General features: G+C 42.8%; 1 protein-coding gene across 1 annotated transcript in view; it reads right to left on the bottom strand.

The window, feature by feature from the left end:
- The window catches only part of LOC132819378 (potassium channel subfamily K member 12-like), a 46,128-nt gene extending 22,153 nt beyond the window's left edge, over positions 1-23,975 (bottom strand). The window contains exon 1 of the mRNA XM_060830859.1: positions 23,642-23,975. Coding sequence (XP_060686842.1) covers positions 23,642-23,975 — 334 coding nt within the window. The remainder of the gene's footprint in view (positions 1-23,641) is intronic.
- Positions 23,976-24,200: the final 225 nt, after the last annotated feature.

Raw genomic sequence — 24,200 nt, 5'->3', positions numbered from 1 at the left:
ATAGGAGGTAGAGAGAAGAGTGTGATAGGTGATAGAGTGGACAGTGTGACAGGAGGTAGAGTGGAGAGTGCAATAGGAGGTAGAGTGGAGGGAGTGACAGGAGGTAGAGTGGAGAGTGTGATAGGAGACAGAGTGGAGAATGTGATAGGAGGTAGAGAAAGGAGTGTGATAGCAGGTAGAGTGGAGAGTGTGATAGGAGATAGAACGGAGAGAGTGATAGAAGGTAGAGTGGAGAGTGCAATTGGAGGTAGAATGGAGTGTGTGATAAGAGGTGGGAGTGGAGAGTGTGATCAGAGACAGAGTGGAGAGTGCAATAGGAGTGAGAGTGGAGAGTGTGATGGGGGTAGAGTGGAGAGTGTGATAGGAATTGGAGTGGAGAGTGCGTGATAGGAGATTGCGTGGAGAGGGTGAAAGGAGGTAGAGTGGAGAGTGGGATAGGAGGTAGAGTGGAGGGTGTGATAGGAGATAGAGTGGAGAGTGCGATAGATGGTAGAATGTAGAGTGTGAAGGGAGATAGAATGGAGAGAGTGATAGGAGGTAGAGTGGAGAGTGTGATAGGAGACAGAGTGGAGAGAGTGATAGGAGGGAGAGTGGAGTGTGTGATGGGGGTAGAAAGAGGAGAGTGTGATTGGAGGTAGAGTGGAGACTGTGATAGGAGCCAGAATGAAGAGTGTGATAGGAAGTAGAATGTAGTGTGTGATAGGAGATAGAGTGGAGAGTGTGAAAGGAGCTAAAATGGAGAGTGGGATAGGAAGTAGAGTGGAGAGTGTGATGGGGGTAGAATGGAGAGTGTGATAGGAGACAGAGTGGAGGGTGTGATAGGAGTTAGAATGGAGAGTGTGATACTAGCTAGAGAGGACAGTGTGATAAGTGGTCAAGTGGAGAGTGTGATAGGAGGCAGGGTGGAGATTGCGATTGGAGATACAGTGGAGAGTGTGATAAGACAATGAGTGGAGAGTGTGATCGGAGCTGGAGAGGAGATTGTGATAGGAGGTAGTGTGGAGAGTGCGAGAATTGGTAGAATGGAGAGTGTGACAGGATGTAGAGTGGAGAGTGCGATTGGAGGTAGAGTGGAGAGTGTGATAGGAGGTAGAGTTGAGGGACTGATAGGAGGTTTGAGAAATTTTAGGAAGAATTACATCCAATTTCCACCCTGTCAGATGTCTTCCCAGAGCTACTTACCACTGAGTAGCTGTCCTTCCCACAACCTGCTATACCCCTTTCAGGGGCACTCCATCTGTAAGCTGTGTTACTCAGCTGCAGAAGGAGTGAGGAGAGGTGGCAGAGAAGGGGTGGCTGGCTCCATGCTTCTCTGAGTGGGACCGGAACCTTCATTTGGATGGAAGAGGAGGTATGTACTCTTCCTGGAGGACTGGCGGAGGAAGACATGCCACCAAACCATGCCAGTCTGGCTAGAGATCACCACCTCAGTCAATGCTGGGTCATGATGAAGAGAAAAGACAGCGGTATAAAAAGAAAACCAATGATTAATGATCTCTGCCAGGGTCACTGTGATATTCTGCTGTGCGGCCCTCCCTGTCAGTGCTATTGCACCCAGCTTCCCCTGATGTTTCTGGCCTTACTGCTACCTGAACATCTTTCCTCACTGCTGTGGTTACGCTCCATCCTCCCACACCATTAATTGTGCATGAGCTCTGTGCTGCCTCCTCACTCCCTCTGAATACCTCACCACGTTTCCTCCGCACTGCCAGCCTGCACAGCCACGCCATCCAACTGCATCTTACTCATTCAGCCTCTTCCTGTTTTCACAGGAGAACACATCCCATAACAGGGCGAGGGTTGAAGGGATAAGCTGGATGTCTGTGTCCTCACCCTACCTGGGTAAATGATAATCCTTCCTCACAGGACAACCACCAAACCTTAAAGAGACCATTGTTTGCATCAAACTGCCCAGCCTTCTGGTCAACTGTACAACCCTGTCATGTCAACCACTGCAAGATGTATCAGAGTCTCAACATGGATAATACCATTATATGTGGGGACACCATCCACCACATACATGGCAGGTACTTGCGTGATTTTGGCCAGTGTTGTCTATTTCATACGCTGCAGGCAAGGATACCCCAAGGAATGGTATGTTGGTGAGACCGAGCAGAGGCTACGACAACAGGTGAATGGACATTGCGCATCAATCCTTAGATAGGGATGTTCCCTCCCAGTCAGGGAACCAGTCAGTGGTCAGAGACCTTTGGCCTCAGATCTTCAGGTGACCATCCTCTAAGGCGGACTTCAGGATATGCAGCAATGCAGAATGGCTGAGCAGAGGCTGATAGCCAAGTTCAGTACCCATGAGGATGGCGTTAATCAGGACCTTAGGTTCATATCACACTACAGGCAATCCCACTACGCTATACTCTTTCACACATACACATGCACGCACACTCTTACATCCTTGCACACTCACACAGACCCTCTTTCATACACATGCTCTCTCTCAGACATGTACACATACACCCCACCCCCCGAGAGTTGCACACATACAAACACACACTGACAAGCGCACACGCACTCTCTCTCTCCCCCTGACATACACACACACACATACATGTTTATGGGGTGAATTTGCATTTGCAGAATTGTAATTGCAGATACATTCTATTTTGTTCAAAAAGTGCACAATCTGCAGGCAGTCAATCCATGTGACATTTTATAAATTCCAATTTTGGAAATAGAACCAGTCTGACCCAAGATTGGGATACAGACAGCATCGCACCTTTAATGCATTGTCTGAGCCAAGATGTCACCTTTTTTTTTGATAAAATCTTAAGTTATCTCAATAATTTGATTTGAAAGACATTCTGGGATTTACATATTAATGAACTGAAACCTGTAACCCATTCTAAAAGATGAACGACTTAACAGCTATCTCAGCTTGTTCAATATATTGTATCTCTGTGATCTTTTGCTATAAATTCTGTGTCTTGTGATCCTGCTTCACAACTATCTGATGAAGGAGCAGCACTCTGAAAGATAGTGCTTCCAAATAAATCTGTTGGACTATAACCTGGTGCTGTGTGATTTTTAAACTCTGTCTCACAGGAAAAGACACAAGGATTGTTCTGGGGAGGGGGAGTTTTGCAGAGATATCTGTTAACCATCAGCTATGTGAGTAACACTGTGCAATAGTCACATTATCCAGGGTTTGAAAACCTCATCCCCTCTAACCAGTGGCTGCAATGCCTTCTACCTCTTATGTCTCATAGCTGGAGCGACCATTCCAAGCACCAGCCCATCTCCTGCCTAGCAGTCTTCCTCAACCTCCCAGCTTTATCTTGGGGAAGCATGGGGTTGGGGAACTATTGCCTGCATTGACTCATGGGAGCCCTCAGCGCGGTGAAGGACTTATTGCTGGGATCTGTGAGCTTACTCGAGTTTCACACACCATCAGCTCTGCACATGGCTGTGGGAGAAACTGCCTAGGCCACTGGCAGCCAGGGACTGACAGAGACCAGGCACCTGCTGAGCCACCCAACTCCTGCTGTGGGAAATGTCCCTGTGTCTCAGTCTGAAGGACTTGGTGCAGATGCAAAGAGAAGAGCAGTAACTGCAGGACAATGTGCAGGAGGGTGGGATAATGTCTCCATAGCATATCTGGCCCGTCCAGACGTCAGCACCTCCAGTGTCACCTGACCAAACCTCCCCAGGCCTATGGGCTGCAGTACAGGGCCAGCTGTGGAGATGGGAGGTCAGTGTTGCAGGAAGAGAAAACATTATCACACAAGTGGGTGACAGGTGGGAAACTATGGAATTAGTTTGTGCAACATACACTGTGATGTCAATAGTTTCGGTTTAGCATTGATTAGGATGTGCATTCTTTTTACAACCAATGTTGTGTTCAAAGTTAGTTCTCAAACAGTGTTAATTCAATAGTATTAACATTTCACAAACTTTGCAATTCATTATTCATTTAGTTGTTCTTGTCTCTGTCGTGACTGTAGATGCCTTATTCTGCTCTGCGGCATCATTGTCTTTTATTCATCATTGCCTACTGTTTGACTGGCTGTGTGCCCAGGGTTATGAATCTCAGGGAGCTTCCCAGCAGTGATAGGAACACCAAGGTTCAACAAGACAGTCAATGCTGCAGGATAGCTAAGAATTCTATGTCTTGTATGGCCAACAAATCACGTGGTGGAGGACAATGTTGTTCTGCTGTGAAGCCCAGTGAATAATGACAGATGCTGTCCCCTTTCTTGTCAATCAGCTCATTTACCCCCGCCCCTCCAATTGTGAGTGCCCCTGGAGCTGTTCTCCAGTACATCGTGCATTATCTCTGTACTTCACGATTGGTACTACAGCAAGTGGTCTTCTGTGTACAGCTGTCAGCCTCGGTGTTAACATGATGCTGAAAAAGCCAAATTCAGGCTTTTCTCTCTGGGTGCCCATTCCATTAACCTCACAGACATTGTGGATCCCTAAGCCATCATCCAAGCCATGCCCATGTGATCCCAAATGCCTACCTGTGCCCCTACTTCCTCAGCACCCCCTTTCCCCCAACTAATGAGATGACCATGGTCCAGCCCTTCCTGTAATCTGACTTCCCAGCACAGGCCCTCACCTGCCCAGACCCCATGACCCCAACTGGGAAAGTCCTCTCCTTCCCTATCCTTGGATTTGTTTGTGTGAAGGCAAAGGACTGACTGTGACCCATTCCCTGTAATACAACGTCACCTTGACCAGGCTTCTGACTGTGGTTGAAGCCTGGGACTGATATGAACTGAATTCTGAAGGGTCACTGAACCTGAATGTCAACTCAGCTTTCTCTCCACAGATGCTGCCAGACCTGCTGAGTTTTCTCAGCAATTTCTGATTTTGTAGTGGGTTTCTGTCCCTGTGTAGTACCTTTACCCACTGCAATGTAACTGCTGATTGTTGTAAGCCTTCCTAGACCAGTCTGCCCTAGCTGGGCACAGTGTCATTGCATTGGAGGATGCCAGGATGGTGGCCATGTCTCCCTGAGAGTGGAGTGCCAATGTCCATGGTAGAAGGGTATGCGTGTCTGGTTTTGGGAAGTTGTGCGCTGCTCTGCTGTTTGTCCAGAGGCAAGATACATCTCCTGACACAAGTTGAGCAAACCATGAACACATTTTGGTTTCCATGTTAAATCTTCCTGTCGGCTGGTTTGTATAGTGAGCTTGGCAAGATTGCAATCTCTGGCACGTTGAGCTGTGAACAGGCTGTTTAACAAGCAATAATGATCGTCAAATGGTAACTTGCTGCTGACTAGTGAGAATTTCACCAGACTGCTTGAGAAAAATGAGCAAGGTACGATGGGATGATCTTAGCATTGACAGCAGCATCACTGAACACCCCAGCCAATCCACCACTCATCTTGCCATCACCCACCCTGCTCAAAGACTGGTAAGATTCTACTCTGAAACAAAACAAAGATTTGCAGATGCTGGAAATTTAGAATTGAAATTACTGGAGAAACCCAGTAGGTCTGGCAATGTCTGTGGTGAGAGTTAACATTTTGAGTCCAGTGACCTCTCTTCAGTTTTTGTATTTTGATAAGATCTCCACCCCATGTGTTTTCATTTCAGCAATGTGCCATTCCGTACCCTAATGTTATGAATGTGTTCAGGAGCAAGAATCAAGGCAGCAATAGATCAAGTAAGGTACCAATAAGTGACAGCAGAATCGGGAGGTCAAGGGGACAAAATCCCTTCTCCTAGTCTGGGTAGCTGCTCAGGAGCATTTAGCTGAAATGACAAGTCATACAAACACACTGAGCCCAAACATTCATCCTGATTCGGCAAGTGCTTGCTACGCAGCCAGTTATGAGTCAACTAACACGGATATTGGAAAACCAGCCATGCAGTCATACTGAAAGTGCAGTAGTAACATGACCTAACTCAATTTGTAGCTAGATCAATATTCAATGTACGTGCACATAGTGATGACAAAAACAAATATCAAGAGGTTTGTTTGCTCTTTGTGGAAGGCAGTTGTGGAAATATAATGGTATTTTGTTCTGCCAAATTTGGCTGTTAAATTATTTATTTGGTTATTCCAGTAAAACAGAAATGCAATCCATTCCCAACCCAGTACACCAAACATACCCATATCCAGACTGTCACTGTTCATCTTCCACCATCCAAACGGATGCTGCTACAATTCTGCCTGCTCCTTCTCCAGTTCAGAAATGCTCTCCTCTCTGACAAATGAGGTAATCACTCACTCTCAAGATTTTGTTAGCATCTTCCTTCCCTCCCCTTCAGTTTGTGCTGGCGTACACCCACCTGGTTCAGTTCATACTGACAACCTTCTCCCTCAATTTATATTACAGCCCGGCTCTGTCCAGCGTGAAACTCAGATTAGTGCAGAAGATAGAAGCTGTGATCAGTAATGAGGGAGGAGTTGGAATCAGTGATGAGGAGGAGCTGGGATCAGTGATGAGGGGTGAGTTGGGATCAGTGATGAGGAGGAGTTGGGATCAGTGATGAGGGGTGAGTTGGGATCAGTGATGAGGAGGAGCTGGGATCAGTGATGAGGGGTGAGTTGGGATCAGTGATGAGGAGGAGTTGGGATCAGTGATGAGGGGTGAGTTGGGATCAGTGATGAGGAGGAGCTGGGATCAGTGATGAGGGGTGAGTTGGGATCAGTGATGAGAGGGATTTGGGATCAGTGATGAGGGAGAATTGGGATCAGTGATGAGAGGGATTTGGGATCAGTGATGAGGGGTGAGTTGGGATCAATGCTGAAGGGTTCGTTGGGCGGCACGGTGGCACAGTAGTTAGCACTGCTGCCTCACAGCGCCAGAGACCCGGGTTCAATTCCCGCCTCAGGCGACTGGCTGTGTGGAGTTTGTACATTCTCCCCTTGTCTGCGTGGGTTTCCTCCAGGTGCTCTGGTTTCTTCCCACAGTCCAAAAATGTGCAGGTTAGGTGAATTGGCTATGCTAAATTGTCCGTAGTGTTAGGTGAAGGGGTAAATGTAGGGGAATGGGTCTGGGTGGGTTGCGCTTCGGCGGGTCGGTGTGGATTTGTTGGGTCGAAGGGTCTGTTTCCACACTGTAAGTAATCTAACAAGGGGTGAGTTGGGATCAGTGATGACAGGGATTTTGAATCAGTGATGAGGGGAGAAGTTAGAATGGTGATATGGGGGAGTTGGGAACAGTAGTGTATGCCAGTGCAGGGAGCAGATCAGAAGCCACGATAGGAGCAGCTTTGATGAGTGCTTTGATGATATTCATTCATTGACTTCAAAATGCAGTCTCAGTGAAGGATGGCTACTTGCCATATGATTTGTTAAAGCAGGGACTCTATCTGGACAGGCATGGATGACTCAGTATAGACTCTGCATTGGAAATGAATTCCCGGAGTGTTGGATCTGTGATGGGTGTGAACTTATTCCCTGACATTGGCTGCTGTGTCTCCTGTTTGTAGGGTGGCATCAGCACTTTGGGTTGAAGCCAAGACTAATATTAACAAATTGACTCAGGGAGCACAAGGCTGTTTGGCAGTGACAAATCCTGCAGATACATTCTCTCCCAAGTGCATTCTCCTACACATGCATACAGCAAATAAAAGGCATTATTGGTAGATTTCATATCCAGCTATCTCACTGCTTACTAGAAACAAAACAAAAATGCAATGGCATCTTTTTAGATGTTCAGATGTTAAAAATAAAGGTTCAAAAAAGAAACAGTAAATGTGTAAAATTCACTAAATAATTGCTAATTTACTTTGGCCACTAGAAAGCATCGGTGATTGACCAACTGAAAAGTTAATCATTGGCTCATTTGACAGCTATAAGTCTGGTCGCTGAACAGAACTGTGAGTTCAATGCAAATAATAAGAAATGTAAATAAAATAGAGTATTGTCTGGTTAAAAGAGGTGATATCAGAGAAATGTAAAATCAAAAATAATAAAAGTGGAATGGAGGTAAGGCAGATTGGGGAACAAATGAAATGAAGGGCAAGGGAAAATGCTGATAAACTTCCTTTAACGTTGAGTTTAAGTCATTGTTTTGCACATCAGGTCCTGGTCAGATTTCTCAGAATTAATATGTATAATGTAGCACTTGCAAAAGCTGGCCATTCCCGAATGTTCTCCCTCTGCTGACCAAAGAAGTGCTGTCCAATTATTCTTGATTGCCCTTTTATCATCAAATTAAATTAATATTGTTGCTTTAATCGGACAATGATCCAAACTGCTTCACAAATGGAAACTGAGAGAACAATAAATGCTGAAGGAATGGGATTGTCTGAAGGTCTAGTTGGAACAGTATAAAGGGATGATGGAGAAGTGTAAAGGTGGGTAGAAATATTGGTTCTGAGGTTCTCATTCATTTGTTTGATAATAGCATTTGAGATGTGCATGTATACATCCAGTGGGAGCTGGGCAGGAAACCATATTGCACAGAAGGTTGTGCATGTCTATTATAATCACCATCGACATATAGAGATTATGATGTCCATAGCGATACATCTTAAAATCAATGCTAGTGCTGTCATTTACAAATGCCACCCACCAGCCTGCACTCTCTCTTATCCTGAGAGCTGAATATGCCATTGAACCGTCCCTTCCTTCCATTCACAACGATGCTGCTAATAGAGATCATGACCAATTTGCAGGTTAAATGTCCAATTATTTCTCTGGCTGCTGGTTTCAATTTTACCCTTTTCCAAAGTTTTCCTCTCCTTGTTTGAAGTTTGTATTGTCAATAGTGATATGACTAGTGGTGAAGTAAAATTCGGCAGGTTTAAAGGTTGGTATTGAAATGAATTGTTTCCAAATGAGCCGACCGACCAGGTCAGCTTTCCTCTTCAAATTGAATGTGATAGGGAGAATGAAGACAGGCAACACAGAGGAGGAGGGAAAGGAGAAGGATGATCTGTGTGGGAGCTGTCTTTGCTTCGAGATCGTGATTGAAATTTTCCAACAGGAGAAGGGCGAAAATCCCAATGAGCTATCAAGATGACATATTTGTGGATTTATATGTGCCTGCTTATTTTCAGGCTACAATTGGACATATATAAAACATCTGTAATGCACTGCTATATAAGGGATGTCACTGAGTCAGCTTTGTCTCATTCCCTCTTGCCAGAGACTAGCAGATGGAGTGTATTGTGAACTTCCCTATGGAGCAGGCTGCCATTGACTATGTGCATATTACTTACCAGGTTCCTTGTGGGAATCCACCAATTTCCTAAACTCGAGAGATTTCCTTGAATTGCTGGCAGTGAACACATCTTGCAGTTAATACCTGATATCCAGCCAGCAGTTGCAACTCCTTCATTCTGCAGCAGTCCTCTGAGACAGCTGCATTTGACCCAACAATATTAAGGCTAGTTTCTGGATGCCAACAGTTCTTCACTCATGATGTGGCCCGTGACTCCAGTTCAGGGATCACACACATGTGCATAGCAGGCATTCAATGAGAACCACAAGCAGCATCATGGAATGTACCCTCCAAAAGCTGGACCATTGAGAGCAACTCTGCAATACTTAGTTAACCTCCTACGTTCGTAAGATATAGAAGCAGAATTAGGCCATTTAGCCGATTAAGTCTGCTCTGCCATTTGATCCTGGCTAATATGCTCCTCACACCCATTTTCCTGCCCTCTACACATAGCCCTACAACCCATTGCCAATTAAAAATCTGTCTAATTCCTCCTTAAATTTGCTCACTGTCCCAGCATCCACTGCAACTTGGAACAACATTATCAATATAAGGTAGCAGCTCTCACCATCACCTCAGGTGAGGAAGAGCTGTAAGAGGGTTAGGAGGAAGTGGGTAAACAGCATATGCAAGAAGTGGAGGAAGAAGAGAACGGGAAGATACAATGAAGATAGTCCCTTTCTGGCTGGGCTCCAATTGATCAAATGACTCATGTATAATACCGGTAATCTTGGCGCAAATCTCTATGAGACTTCTCAACAAAGTTTTATGTAACAGAGACTTGAATCCAAAAGGTAAGGATGACAGAAGATGATTGAAACCATCCCACTACCTCTATCTAGCAATAATAGGGAGTCAGTATTCAGACATCGAAACCATCTTCCTAGAAGAAGATATAATTATGTGTTTGTGTTTTTTCTTCAAACAGAACTTGCTAACATCCAGAAAAGATCCAATAATATTGAAAAGACCTCTCTGTCTCTTTCTCTCTCTCCCTCTAAGTCTTTTCCATAGTTCAGCAAAAGTGACCAGACCAGAAAACTGACTGTGAACTGAGATCTGTTTAAACATGGAAATCTACTCTATAAAGCTATGTCCAGGAGAACAACTCGATCAGTTCATCATAACCCTCCACCACAACCTCAAGATCAACACCTGAGCATGTAATTGCAGCACCTAAGAACTGTAACTTTCGTTCAGTTACACATCGCTCACCATGTGCCTTGTTCAGCTTGTTTACCTTCTGTTTATTGTCTTGTTTGAGCAGGAAGAGCACGAGGATAATTGCAGTGCTCTCAGGATGCACAGAAGTGGGAAAGAAGCTTTTTGCCAGCCCCTTGGAAGACTGCGCTTGCAAACAGCAGTTGGCATAGCACATAAAGGAGACCTTTGTCTCATTGAGATCTGAAGCCCCCACAAAATGATTACGTGTATGTCACAATCTTTTAAATTCTCTCATAGGATGTGGCCATCAATGGCTGGGCCAGTATTTACTGACTATGCCTAGTTGCCCTTGAGAAGGTCATGGTGAGTTAGCTTCTTAAATTGCTGCAATCTATGTGTTGTAGGTAGACCGACAATACCTTATGGAGCATGTTCCAGGATTTTGTCCCAGCGACAGTGAAGGAACAGCAATATATTTTCAACTCAGGATGGTAAGTGGCTTGGAGAGGAACTTGCAGGTGGTGGTGTTGCCATGTATCTGTTGCCTTTTCCGTTCTGGATGGAAAGTGCTGTCTAAGGATTTTTGGCAAATTTCTGCAGGGCATCGTGTAAATAGTAAACACTCCATTGAAAATTGAAACAAGTCTGTTAATTGCTCTTGTTGAATGTACCTTCACAGTTCCTTATGACCACAAGACATATGCACTGAAGCAGGCTATTCAGCCAATCAAGTCTGCTCTGCTGTTCAATGATACCGTGCTGATCTGATCCCCAGCTTCATTTTCCTGCCTTTTCCCCATAACCCTTGCTTCCCTTCATGATTAAAAATCTCTCTGAGCCTTAAATATATTTAATGAGCCAGCCTCAACAGCCCTTTGTAATAAAGAATTCCACAAATACACAACACCCAATAGAAAAAGTTCCTCTTCATCTCTGCCTTTATTTTGAGATTATGCTGTCTGGTCTTAGACTGTTCCACAAGGAGTTGCAACTTTTCTGCATCTACCCTATAGGTCCCCTAAGAATCAACATGTTTCAATAAAGTCACTTCTCTTTCTACAATACACCAACAAGTACAGGCCCAATCTACTCAAACTCTCCTAATAAAACAGTCCCCCCATAACTAATATCGGCCTAGTGAGTATTCCCGGGATTGCCTCCAATTCCAATATATCTGTCCTTAGTTAAGAAGCACACAGTATTCCAGATGTGGTCTGACTAGTGCCTTGTACAGTTTGAGCAAAACCTCTCTCTTTTTTTATCCTTTCCCTTTGAAATATTGGATAATGTTCCATTTGTCTTCCCTGCTGAGCTTGCATGCTACCTTTTTGTGATTCGTGGATGAGGATTTCCAAATTCCTCTGTTCTGTAACCATTTGCAATCTTTCTCCATTTAAATAACATTCAGCTCCTCTGTTCTTGCTGCCAAAATGCATAACCTCACATTTCCCTGCATTATATTCCATTTGTCAAATTCTTGACTGATCACTGAACTTGTTTACATCCATCTGTAGTCTCTTTGTATCATCCTCACCAATGCCTTCCTACTGATTTTGGTGTATTCACAAACTTGGCTAAACTATAGTCTTTTCACTTTCCTCATCCAGATCACAACTATATATTGTAAATAATTGTGGTCCCTACACTGATCTCTGTGGCACAGTACTACTTTACCACAGAGTTGAAAATACCCCTAATATATTAACAGCTCTCTTTTATTTGGAGATAATTCTGTTGCTATTTCAAATGACTTTCCTCTACTTTGCCCCTAATCATTTTACAGTTTGCCACAGATCATTCTATACCACAGGAGAGATTGAAGCCATTGCCCCTTGACTATCAATGGCATTACCATCATTGGATCCCACCATTAATATCCTGGGTGCTACCATTGACCAGAAACTGAACTGGATTAGGTATAGGATGTTTCTAAAAGAGCAGGTCAAAGACTAAGAGTTCTGCAGTGAGTAACTCACCTCTTGACTCCCAAAACCTGTCTACCATCTACAAGGAACAAGTTAGGAGTGTGATGGAATGTTCCCCAGTCACCTATATGACAGCAGCTTCAACAAAACTCAGGAAGTTTGAAGCCATCGAGAACAAAGCAATTCACTTGCTTGACATCACATTCACAAATGTTCATTCCCTTCACCACCAGGGGGTGAGAGCATGTGAGGAGCTCTGCATTGTAGCCTGGTTGAAACCAGAAACCTGATCCTGTGTTCAAAATGTCCTGGCAGTTGCTTTGTAAAGCTGGTGTGCCCCCAAAATGCAACATTAAAATGCAGAACCACATTGTAAGTTGGTCGGGGTTTGTCTTGATGTTTTGACGAGGCTGTTGCCCGCCTGGTGTCAATTCCATGGATGGAATTTGCTGCCCATGGAATAGCCACTGCTATCCAAAATAGAGGGCCGTACAAGCCAGCAGCAAGCTGAAGTCAGCAAGTACTTTCATATCACCTTCTAGCCACCCACCATCTGGAAAATGTGGGAACTAGAAATTTTATATAAAAGAGGTGAGATGAACCAATAACGAGAGGTTAATGTTTGCTAATGCAGGCAAGTAAGTCTCTCACTGTTCACCAGCGAGAATCTTGCTTTACCGTTCAGCACTTGGTTGGAAAATAGGATTAGGCTCTAGCTGTCCAGAAGCTTCACACTGTGATCTCACATGATTTTGCTAACTGTCTCACAAACCAACGTTCACATTGTTCAGGGATGGGAAACTTCCACCCTTGATGTAGTTATTAGATAGGCTGCAGAGTTGGTGATGCACAGTGATGTGTAGGGTATGATTAGAATTTGGAACCTGAAAGTATACTGCTTGGTCACATCTTAAGCTGCAATGTCATTAGCTCCATTTGGTGCACTCTTTCCAAATTATTACAATAATGTACATTGTGATTAGAATTATGCAAACAATTAAACATCATCTCACAGAACTGAGCAACACAGAGTAATAATTGGGAAATCTAGATCCGATTGTGTCTTTATTATTGCATTTTCATATGATCAAAATGTCCTTTAAGGTCACCTGTCTTGGGCATTTTTTACTGAAGGTACTAACAGTCTGTATATAGACTCTTCAAAGATAAACCACATTATCTTCTGATACAGACAAAGAATCATTTGTAAGAGAAAATCCTGAAATGATTGACTATACCATTGTTTGTTGTGTTTCAGACCAAATCTCTCAGCTGGAGTTTAATCATTTCTGGGTTTTCTAAGAAGCACAAAAGCCACCAGCCCAGAGTGTGACTGTTTAACCAACCATTCCCCATCCCCTCCAATATACATTAATTTCACATTAGGGATAACTTCACTCTTTCCAATACCCTGCTCATTCCCCATTACAGCAGATGGCTTTTGGCTTGAACTCTCTCTATGTCATGTTTGATTCAACCTCAGGAGTCACTTGTATTACTTCTGACCTGGTAGCTGTTTGTATGAATTAAATCTATTACTCCTGTTTCTTGAACTTTATGCTGACTTAATGCTTGCTGCTCCTGCAATGTAAATACGAAATTAAAATAAAAACCTAATTCTATGAAGAAGCAATGGCCAATTTGTAACAAACACAAATTTTAACAGACAGGTTTAAATTCACGTATGTCCGTCCTAGGGACCAGTGATAATGCATCTCAGTCTGAAAGTGCCACCAATCGCGTGATGGTCATTATTTTGTCAGCTCTTATTAAATCAAATTACACAAAAGTATAGAACAAAAGGACAGCCATTGGAATTAAGTTTAGAATAAGCTTAAAAATGTTTTTTTGGATTCAAACTGTGATAAATACTTGGAGCAATCTGCCAAGTAAAAGAAATTTTAATGGAACAGATGGTCTTCTATCCTCTCTGAATTTCTTAATATTTTCTTATGAAATGAAAAGAAACATTTAGTTCATTAACCACACTTGTTCCAACAACAAAGTAGAATTTGCATTGTTAAACATTCAGTCCAGCTGATCTAATTTGCTGGCAGCTAAGAAACAGAAAGGAATTTATAGGAATGGCAATAGAGCAGCAAACCTCACTAGTCCAATCCATTTTGATCTATCAATTCCCCTACCACATGTTATTATATTTCTGGACCATTGGTTCTAACAATGATGTGTGGTGAACAGTTGCCTGAGGAAGGAGAGAGTGCTCCAAAAGCTTAAAGTTTCAAATAAACCTGTTGGACTATAACCCAGTGTCATGTGATTTTTGGCTTGGTTCTAAGAATGACAGTCTTTATTTTAAACACAGCATATTCAAGTGATTACAATAGTCACCTTAGCTTCTTGAAGTCCCATCGAATTTGCAAACCTACATCCAAATTAATTAAAGCTTCCTGTATTTATGCTCCTATTCTTTCTAAGAGTCACAGATGTAAGTTCTTTGAATTAGGTAGCTGCCCAACAAATTAACAAAAATCACACAAAAACTTTCTGGACAAAAATGATGCTCTTTCCCTCAGATTTGCTTTATGAATACTTAAATGTCAGTGCAAAGGTTTAATTAGTAAATTTGTTTGTGTCTGCGTCCTGTTACAGCATGCACACTAACATCCTGTCATTTTGTAATGTCTTTAATGTACTGTAGTGAAAATTTCAAAGACACTTCAAAGATGGACATCAGACAATAACTGGCATTGGATTAAATAAAGAGAAGAGATGATCTAAAGCTAAGCCAAAAAGATAGAATGTTAATACCAATTGGTAGCCAACATAGATCAACATGTCAAGTGGTGATAGGTGAATAGGTCTTATTAAGTTATGACATGGCAGCAGAGTTTTACATGAGTTTAAGTTGAGGGAAGGTAGAAGATAACAGGTCAGCTAAGAGTGATTTAAAAGATTTGAATGAAATATTAACAGAAGCACTGAAAAGGAGGTTTGGCAGCAGTTAAACAGAAACACTGGCAAAGCAAGGTTATTACAAAGGGAGGAAATACAATAACTCCGTTACCTGGCATATATAGGGAAATGTGCCAGAGACATGAATATGCGGATTATGTGAGAAATATGCATACAGAAACCCAATAGAGTGACCTCCCGTATTCTTTGAATAAAAAAAATCATAAAATTCAAATGTCATTAAGGCAGTGTAATTTATTCACTGGGTTTTGGAAACTCTGATAGTATTTCATCAACAGAATCAGCACTTGCATGTTGAGCAGCAGCTAATGATGAGACTGAGGAAATGGGGATTTTGGCCAAGTAGCCCTCTTGAATTAATTTCTTATATCTGCCAGCCTGCATGTTTTCCTTTTTTCATTGGGAATATAGGAAGTGAAATTGCATTACAGGTTGTGCAGTAAAGTAATTTCACTGCTCAAGAAGCTTTAGGACATCCTCACATCCTTTGGCAGCTGTCTGCTAGGAAACGCTTTCAAACTGTGACCTCTCATGATCACATTCCTCTTCTTGAACTTTATGCTTGTCCTGAATCAAAACACATCAGCAATGTCAGTCCAGGGTCAAATAGTGTGACAAGATTTGAACAGTCTGCTTCAGTTTAACAGTGGACAGGAAGGAGAATGGAATCAATGGTTGGAGTTGCAGGAATCAAAGACAATGACTTCAGTTCTTCCATTGTTCATCAGGTATTTGACAACACAAGGGCATTGATGAAGTCAGTGAGGTGTCAGTACATTAGAGCTGGCTGTCATTAGTGTATATTTGTAACTCCATGTTGCATTTTCCTATTACGTCTTCAGTAGAATTGGGTAAAGGATAGAATTTCAGGCAACTCAGCAATTACATTGCAAGGCAGAAAGATAAGCCACTCCAAAGACCTTTTCTGGGAATGACTGGATGGATATATGTAATGGAGACATGTCATTGAAACATCCAGGACTTTTTAAGGGGCTTGACAGGGCAAATGCTGAGAAGATGTTACCCCTCATGGGAAAAGTCTACGACCTGTGGCCATAGTCACAGAATAAAGGGGCAGCAATTTAAGTCGGAAATATGGAGGAATTTCTTCTCTGAGAGGTTTGAGAGTCTTTGGAACTCCTTGCCACAGAGAAGTGCGTGCTCAGAGTCCTCGTGTATACATAAAGCTGAGATAGATAGACTCTTGATCTGTTGGGTTACAGGAAGAAATGCAGGACAATGGACATGAGGAATGTCAGATAAATCGTGATCCTATTGAATGGCAGAGCAGGCTCAAGTGGCCAAATGGTTTGGTCCTGCTCCATTTTCTTATGGCCCTTTGTCTCAAGAAAACAAGAACAAATGCATTCCAGGGTGTATTTGATTATCTGTCCAAATAGTTTTTCCTATGGCTTAGTGTCAGGTTTTTTTTATCACCCCTTTGTGAGATTCCTTGACAGATTTTTCTATGTAGAAGTGTCCTTTAAATGAAGGCTATTATTTCTGGTGTCTCCATCTATATTTTTCCCTGCATTCTTGAAACTAGTTTTTAATCAGATAACCATCTAGTTCCTTTCTAAAGTAGTTAATTAACACCATGTAATTTGATGGAGATCTAGACTACAAGTGAACTGTTACCCAGTACACCTGGCTACTCCTCTTCTATAGTCTTCTGTTTCTGGCACGTTTCTCTCACAGGCATTACATCACTTTGGACTTGTTTCCTTCTGCCCTGACTTTTCTAGAGACTGCTAAATTGCACTGCTGCTGGTACATGCCTTTCTCTCTGAATTACCTGGGAAAAAAACCCAACCCACTCACTTTCCTTCTGGCAAATTCACCCTTAATAAAAGAATTTGTCTCGATCTCCTCGTTGCTAGGCAATAGTCCTTTTTTCTCCTCTTGTATCTTTGTTTTCTAAATCACTGACCTATCAGCCTCAAAATATTTTGTTCTCAATAGGCCTCATTTAAATGCAGGTAAACAACCCCCAGACAAGTCATTGGCACTTTCAAAATTCATCGAACCAAATCTATGCTTTCTCCATTTTCACCACAGTATAGAAAAATAAATCAAGAATAATGCTATATATAGTTCTATACACTTTAGAATCTGAGTGTCCAAATAATAAGAACAATACCTCATGAAACTTCATGTTTTGAATGAAACAAATGTATTTTTGTGCATTTAGCAAATAAATATTTAAAAAGCGGAAAACAATGCTAGATAAATTATTTGCATTCTGAAATGAGACTGGAAATATGTGATGAAAGTTGTCTCCTATAAATCAGCATTGAAAACCCAGTCAGCAAAAAATCCAGATTTTGGTGAACTAGACAACCGCATATAAACAAAAACCTGGATCAATGTCTTCAGTCTTTAAAGCACGTATTCTAAAGATAGTTCCACTTGCTAAATCACTTTTAAAATCAACCACACTAATAAATTATGCTTAGCATTGTAAATCTGTTATTTTGGTCCATCCAATTTTGATTTCTCATCATAACCCTCAATCTCTTCTCTACAGTTGTGCTTAATTTTTCTTGTGTCCATATATATTGGTTCAAATCTCACCAGATAAATAAGAATGAGTCACAATGAATGCCATTATTAATCCACAAATTGCCTGGAAAGATCAGGCAATTTACAGCGCACTGTAAATTACCCCACAGAAACAATGGCTCACCCTGATTTTCAATAAGTATAGCATCTTTCTAGATTTTCACATTACTTGTCCATTAATTATCCATTTCTCAGTGTAGAATGTTAGAGTGATACTTAACAGCAGCCAATAATAATACAATGTTCATAACCTCTCCAGGAGACAAACACAAATGTCCAAACCTGAAAAGGAGACAGTTAAATGGTTGATCCCCTTTCCTGTATGAAACTATGCTTAACAATTTTAAAAAGGAGTGAAGGGACAACTCTTTAGAACTTAGAGGGGAAGGATTTTTTCAGCTAAATGGTAGTGCAGAAGGCTATAAAGTTTGAGTCATTGAGGGTATTTAAGTCAGAGATAGAGAGTTTATTGCTTAGTAAGGGAATCAAAGGTTACAGTGAGAAGGCAGGAAAATAGGGTTGAGAAACGTATCAGCCATGATCAAATCAGCCATTGATTCAGTCCTTGAGATGTTTTCATTGGCAGTGTATTCCACCAAAGGTCCCCAGAGCTATTCATCACACAAACAGAACAATCCTCCAGAACTTCATTAGTTAGGATCATTAAATCTTGATGGCACAGATTTCCCAGCAACTCCTTTGACTTTTAATAAACCTTGTTAATGATCTGATTGGATCCAGTGAAGCTAAAGCATAACCATACAATTGTCCAGTTCACAATCCTTGCTTTAACTCTGCCTTCAGCTGTTTATCCTTTTTGACTGTGTTACAAGTTCCCTATAACTGTGCCTTTTCTATTCTCCTGTCATCTTCAGCTCTTCTCTTATTTGCAATTGTCCTTTTCTTTTGACCACATAGCTTTTATCTTAACTTCTTTCTTGTTGATATTACTTCCAGATTAAGGGTCTGCAGGTCACATGCATGAGTATTTCTTATTCTCTAAGAATATTTCAATTTTGCATATTGTTACAAACTCTTAAAAGTGATTTTAAAACAATCCAACAATACTGAAGACTGGGCAGTACGGTGGCTCAGCGGTTAGCACTGCTGCCTCACAGCGCCAAGGACCTGGGTTCAATTCCAGCTTCGGACAACAGTCTGGAGTTTGCACATTCTCCCCTTGACTGCATGCGTTTCCTCTCATCATCCAACGATGTGCAGGATAGGTGAATTGGCCATGCTAAATTGCCCATAGTGTTGAAGGATATATACGCTAGGTACATTAGTCAGGGGTAAATGTAGGGGAAGAGATTTGGGTGGGTTACACTTCAGAAGGTCAGTGTGGACTTGTTGGGCCGAAGGGCCTGTTTACACACTGTAGGGACTCTAATTCTAATATTTGTGCTCCAGAACTTGCTGTTCCCCCGGCCAAACAATTCTTGTACAGTTAAAACATTGGCATCTACCCAATAATGTGAAAAATTGTCCAACTATGTCCTGTGCATACAAAACAGGATAAATCCAACCCGGCCAATTACTGCCCATCAGTAGACTCCCAATCATCAGTAAAGTTATGGAAGGTGTCATCGACAGTGCTATCAAGCAGCACCTGCTCACTGACATCCAGTTTATGTTCTGCCAGAGCCACTTAGTTCCTGACCTCATTAAAGCCATGAACAAAAGAGCTGAAGTCCAGAGGGGAGGTAAGAATGACAGCCTTTGATGCCAAGGCTGCATTCGACCGAGTGTGACATCAAAGAGCCCGAGTAAAACTGGAATCAATCGGCATGAGGGGGAAATCTCTCCAGTGGTTAAAGTCATACCTGACACACTGGAAGATGGTCGTGGTTGTTGGAGGTCAGTCATCTCACTCCAGGACACCTCTGCAGGGTAGAGTCCTAGGCCCAACCATCTTCAGTTGCTTCATCAATTACCTTCCTTCCATCATAAGGTCAGAAGGGATATTGGCCAATGATTGCACAATGTTTAGCACCATTTGCAACTCCTCAGATACTGAAGCTGTCTATGTCCAAATTCAACAAGATCTGAACAATGCCCAGGCTGGGGCTGACAAGTGGTAAGTAACATTTGCAACACATAAATGCCAGGCAATGACCATCACCAATAAGAGACAATATAATCACTGGCCTTTGACATTCAATGGTGTTGCCATCACTGAATTTCCCCAGTATCAACATTATCACTGACCAGAAACTCAACTGAACTCACCACATAAACACAATGGCTACAAGAGCAGGTCAGAAACTCGGAATACTATGACAAGTAACACACCTCTTAACTCCCCAAAGCCTATCTATGAGGTACAAGCCAGGAGTGTGGTGGAATACTCCCCATTCACCTGGGTGAGTGCAGCCCGAACAACAATCAAGAAGGTTGACACCACCCAGGACAAAGCAGCCCGTTTACTGGCACCATGTCCAGATCATCCACCCCCTCCACCACCGACATTCTAAAAAATGCACTGTAGAAATTCACCAAACATCCTCAGATAGCACCTTCTAAATCCATGACCACTTCTATCTAGAACAACAAAGGCAGCAGAGATATGGGATCACCACCACCTTCAAATTCCCCTTTAAACTACTGACCATGCTGACTTGGAAATATATCTCAATTCCTTCACTGTCACTGGGTCAAAATGTTGGAATTCCCTCCCTAATGGCATTGTGGGTCAAAATCCACAGCAGGTAGACTGCAGTGGATCAAGAAGGCAGCTCGTCACCACTTTCTCAAGGGCAAGTAGGGGCAGGCAATAATTGTTGGCACGGTCAGCAATGTCCATACCCCACAAACGAATAACAAAAACCTTCATGAGAGAAATGTTTCAATGCTAGTTAATGCTAAGTCTGGTTTGCTGCAGTACAATTAACAGCATATGATGTATTTCTGTAATTTGCTACTGTTATAGTTTGTTTACTGAAGAAAGTTCCAATGCATTCTATGTCAGTGGCAGCAGGAAAATGTTCAAATATGAATGGAAAATCCTACTCACACTATGTTACAGGCAGTCACTTTCAACAAACTCACACTTTCTCACATCTTCACATCCTTGATTTTTCACAAATCTGCAAGCATTGTTGTCAATTACCATTGTGTTATCAGATGGCAACCTTACACTTGCAATGTCTGGTGTGACTTTTGCAGTGAAGTTGTTCTGTTTCATATGCTTTATGCTATGCTAACACTTGTACAGAACAAATAGCAGCACAATTTTCTTGATCCAAAGGCAAACACAATACTTAATTACTAAAACCCAAAAAAACCCTGCCTGATTACTAGTCATAGATTTAATTATGCATTTCATAGATCAACCCAAACCAGACTAACAACTGACTCTAGCATCTAAAATAAATAGATTGGGGTGGCACAGTGGCTCAGTGGTTGGCACTGCTGCCTCATGGTCCCAGGTTCAATTGCAGAGTCGGGCAGACTGTCTGTGTGGAGTTTGCACACTCTCCCCTTGTCTGCGTGGGTTTCCTCCGGGTGCTCTGGTTTCCTCCTACAGTCCAAAGATGTGCAGGTCAGGCGAATTGGCCATGCTAAATTGCCCACAGCGTTAGGTGCATTATTCAGAGGGAAATGGGTCTGGGTGGGTTACTCTTCGGAGGGTCGGTGTGGACTTGTTGGGTCGAAGGGCCTGTCTCCACACTGTAGGGAATCTAATCTAAAAACAACAGCCACTAATTAACTAGCTACAGTGTTCCTCAGTTTGTCTGCCCCTGATTTAAGGTGGATCAAAAACTTTAAATGTTTGGCACACTCACCTTCATTGCTCACACCATTGAGTATACAAGTTGGGATGTCATGTTGTGAATGTACAGGGCACTGGTAAGGCCACTTTTAGAGTATTTGTACAGTTCTGATAATCCTGCTTTTGCAAGGATATTATTAAACTGGAGAGGATGCAGAAAAATAGGCTGGGACTTTTTTCATTGGAGCATAGGAGGTTGAAGAGTGATCTTGTAGAGTTTTATAAAACAATGAGAAACATAGGTAAAGTGAACAGCAAAGATCTTTTCCCTAGGGTTAAGGGAGTTCAAAACTAGATTGCATAATTTTAAGGTGAGAAGAGAAAGATTTAAAAGGAACCTGAGGGACAAACTTTTCACACATAGGATGGTTTGTGTGTGGAATAATCTGCCAGAGAAAGTATTAGTGGCAGGTTCAGTTACAACATTTAAAAGACATTTGAACTGTTACATGAATGGGAAAGGTTTAAAGGGGTTTGGGTCAAATGCAGGGATAGGATTAGTTTAGCTTGGGAAACTTTGTCATCATGGACAAGTTGGAGCAAAGAGTCTATTTTGTGCTCTATGACCATGTCTCTATAACTCAGCATTCAGTGAGAATTTGCCATAACCATATGCATACTCACAAATACATATGCATTCTTTTCCACACTTAGACTCATTCACACTCAAATGTACATTGCCAAAAACATGAGTAAATGGATTCAAATCAACTTACATGCACAAATACACACTCCACAGGCACATATTGAGCTCACATTTGCACAACTAAGCAGACACTATTTATATAATAACCTCATTTAAGCATTTGCATGCCACAAATGCCCAATACACATAAGCTCAGGTTATTGCAAAAAATAAAGGGTAATGGTGCAGAGGGTATCATATTCATATTGATAAAACATTGGCTAGCTAATAGGAAGCATAGATTGGGCACAAACGAGTCCCTTACTCGCTGGCACGTTAGTATGAGTGGTGTGCTACAGGGATCGGCAGTGGGACCTTAACTTTTTGCAAAATATATAAATATCTTGGATGAAGGGATGGAAGTTATGGTTGTTAAATTTGCTGATGATACAAAGATAACTAGGGGACTAAGTTGTGAAGAGGACATAAGAGGCTCCAAAGGGGTATAGCTGGGTTAAGTAAGTGAGCAAAGGTCTGGCTAATGGAGTACAATGTTGGACAATGTAAAATTGGCAGTTTTGGCAGGAAGAATAAAAACAAAGCCTATCATCGAAATGGTGAGAGATTTGCAGAGCTCTGGGATGCAGAATGTTCTGGGTGTCCTAGTGTTTGAATTGCAAAAAGTGCTGCCAGTGGTCTGGAAAGTTAACACACAGAATTATTTGTGGTGTGGTAATTGAATGCAAAACAAAAATAGGGAGAGGGAAAGTGAGGCCACTTCTGCAGTACTGTATATGGTACTGATCCCATTTTTAAGCATGAATGTAAATACATTGGAAGCAGTTCAGAGAAGTTTCATTAAACTACGATCTGGGAAGAGTGGGCCGTCTTATAAGGAAAGGTTGGACAGACTGGGCTTGTATTTGTTGGAGTTTACAAGGGTAAGATGGGTAAGATGTGACTTGACAAGCATAGACGTTTCAGAGAGAGATTGACAGGGCAGTTGTGGAAATGAAGTTTGCTGGGGGGGGGGAGTGGGAGGTGGACATATTTCAAAATCAGAGGTTAGTTGTTTAAGTCAGAAACAAGGAGATTTTTCTTCCCACGTATGGTCATGGAATTGACTAGATTCGTGCAACACATTTATGGGAGTGTAGACAATTTTTTGATAAGCAAAGGGATGAAATGTTACTGGCGGTCAGGAGGCAATGTGGAGGAGAGATCAGCTATCATCTTATTGAACGGTGGAATAGGCTAGAGGGGCCGAGTGGTCTACTCCTGATCCTCTTTGGCAAGTTAGTATGTAAGTCTGAGCAACTGGGTCATAGGAATTCCCATTTGGACTGAGTGGGCAGCAAGAGGCTGACTCTAGTAAGGGTCCAGTGACCAGCCCCACTGCTAAAACTCGCCCATTGCTTCCAGTTAGAGACAGTTCAGACAGTCAGACGGAGCAGACTCAGCCCCCGATCCCTCACTCTCTCTCTCTCTCTGGGCAGGTTGAAGCGGTCACTTACCGATGGTGGACACCACCGTCCCTACGAAGTAGAAGGCTCCGGTGAAGTCCCACCTGGGTCTCAGGGTGTCAGCGTGGATCCCAGCGGCGATCGCCGCCTCGTACTCCCGCAGGAAGGCGCTCAGCTCCCCGGCGGCAATGTCGAACTTGTCGGCGAAGTGGCGGAGGGTCCGGTTCCACTTGGCCCGAGCCTGCAGTTCGGTGGGCCGCTCGATGGCCGAGAAGACGGCGGCCCCGCACACCAGGTAAGCCACGATGAGGGCGGCGAGCAGCGCGAAGCGCCCGTTGTCTTCGTTGAGGTGCAGTAGAGCGCAGCCCCGGGCACTGCCCATCATCAGCCAAGTGGCAGCAGGTTCCCTGTGCCAGAGGCACCCAACGCCCCAGCACTCATTAACCTAACTTTCAGCTGCTGGCTGCGACGGCGTGGGGGTTGCTGGGGTGGTGGTTAGGGGGCAAACTTCAAACAGTAAGTCCCAGCCCTCTGCCCCCACTACCAACCTGTCAGCAGCAGCCACCAGCTGGGTAATAGACCCCTGATACCCCTCCCTCCAGTACTGCCC

Source organism: Hemiscyllium ocellatum, chromosome 10 (assembly GCF_020745735.1).
Source record: "Hemiscyllium ocellatum isolate sHemOce1 chromosome 10, sHemOce1.pat.X.cur, whole genome shotgun sequence".
NCBI lineage: Eukaryota > Metazoa > Chordata > Chondrichthyes > Orectolobiformes > Hemiscylliidae > Hemiscyllium > Hemiscyllium ocellatum.
Note: the sequence above shows the minus strand (reverse complement) of the source record. Positions and strands in the feature narration are given on the sequence as shown.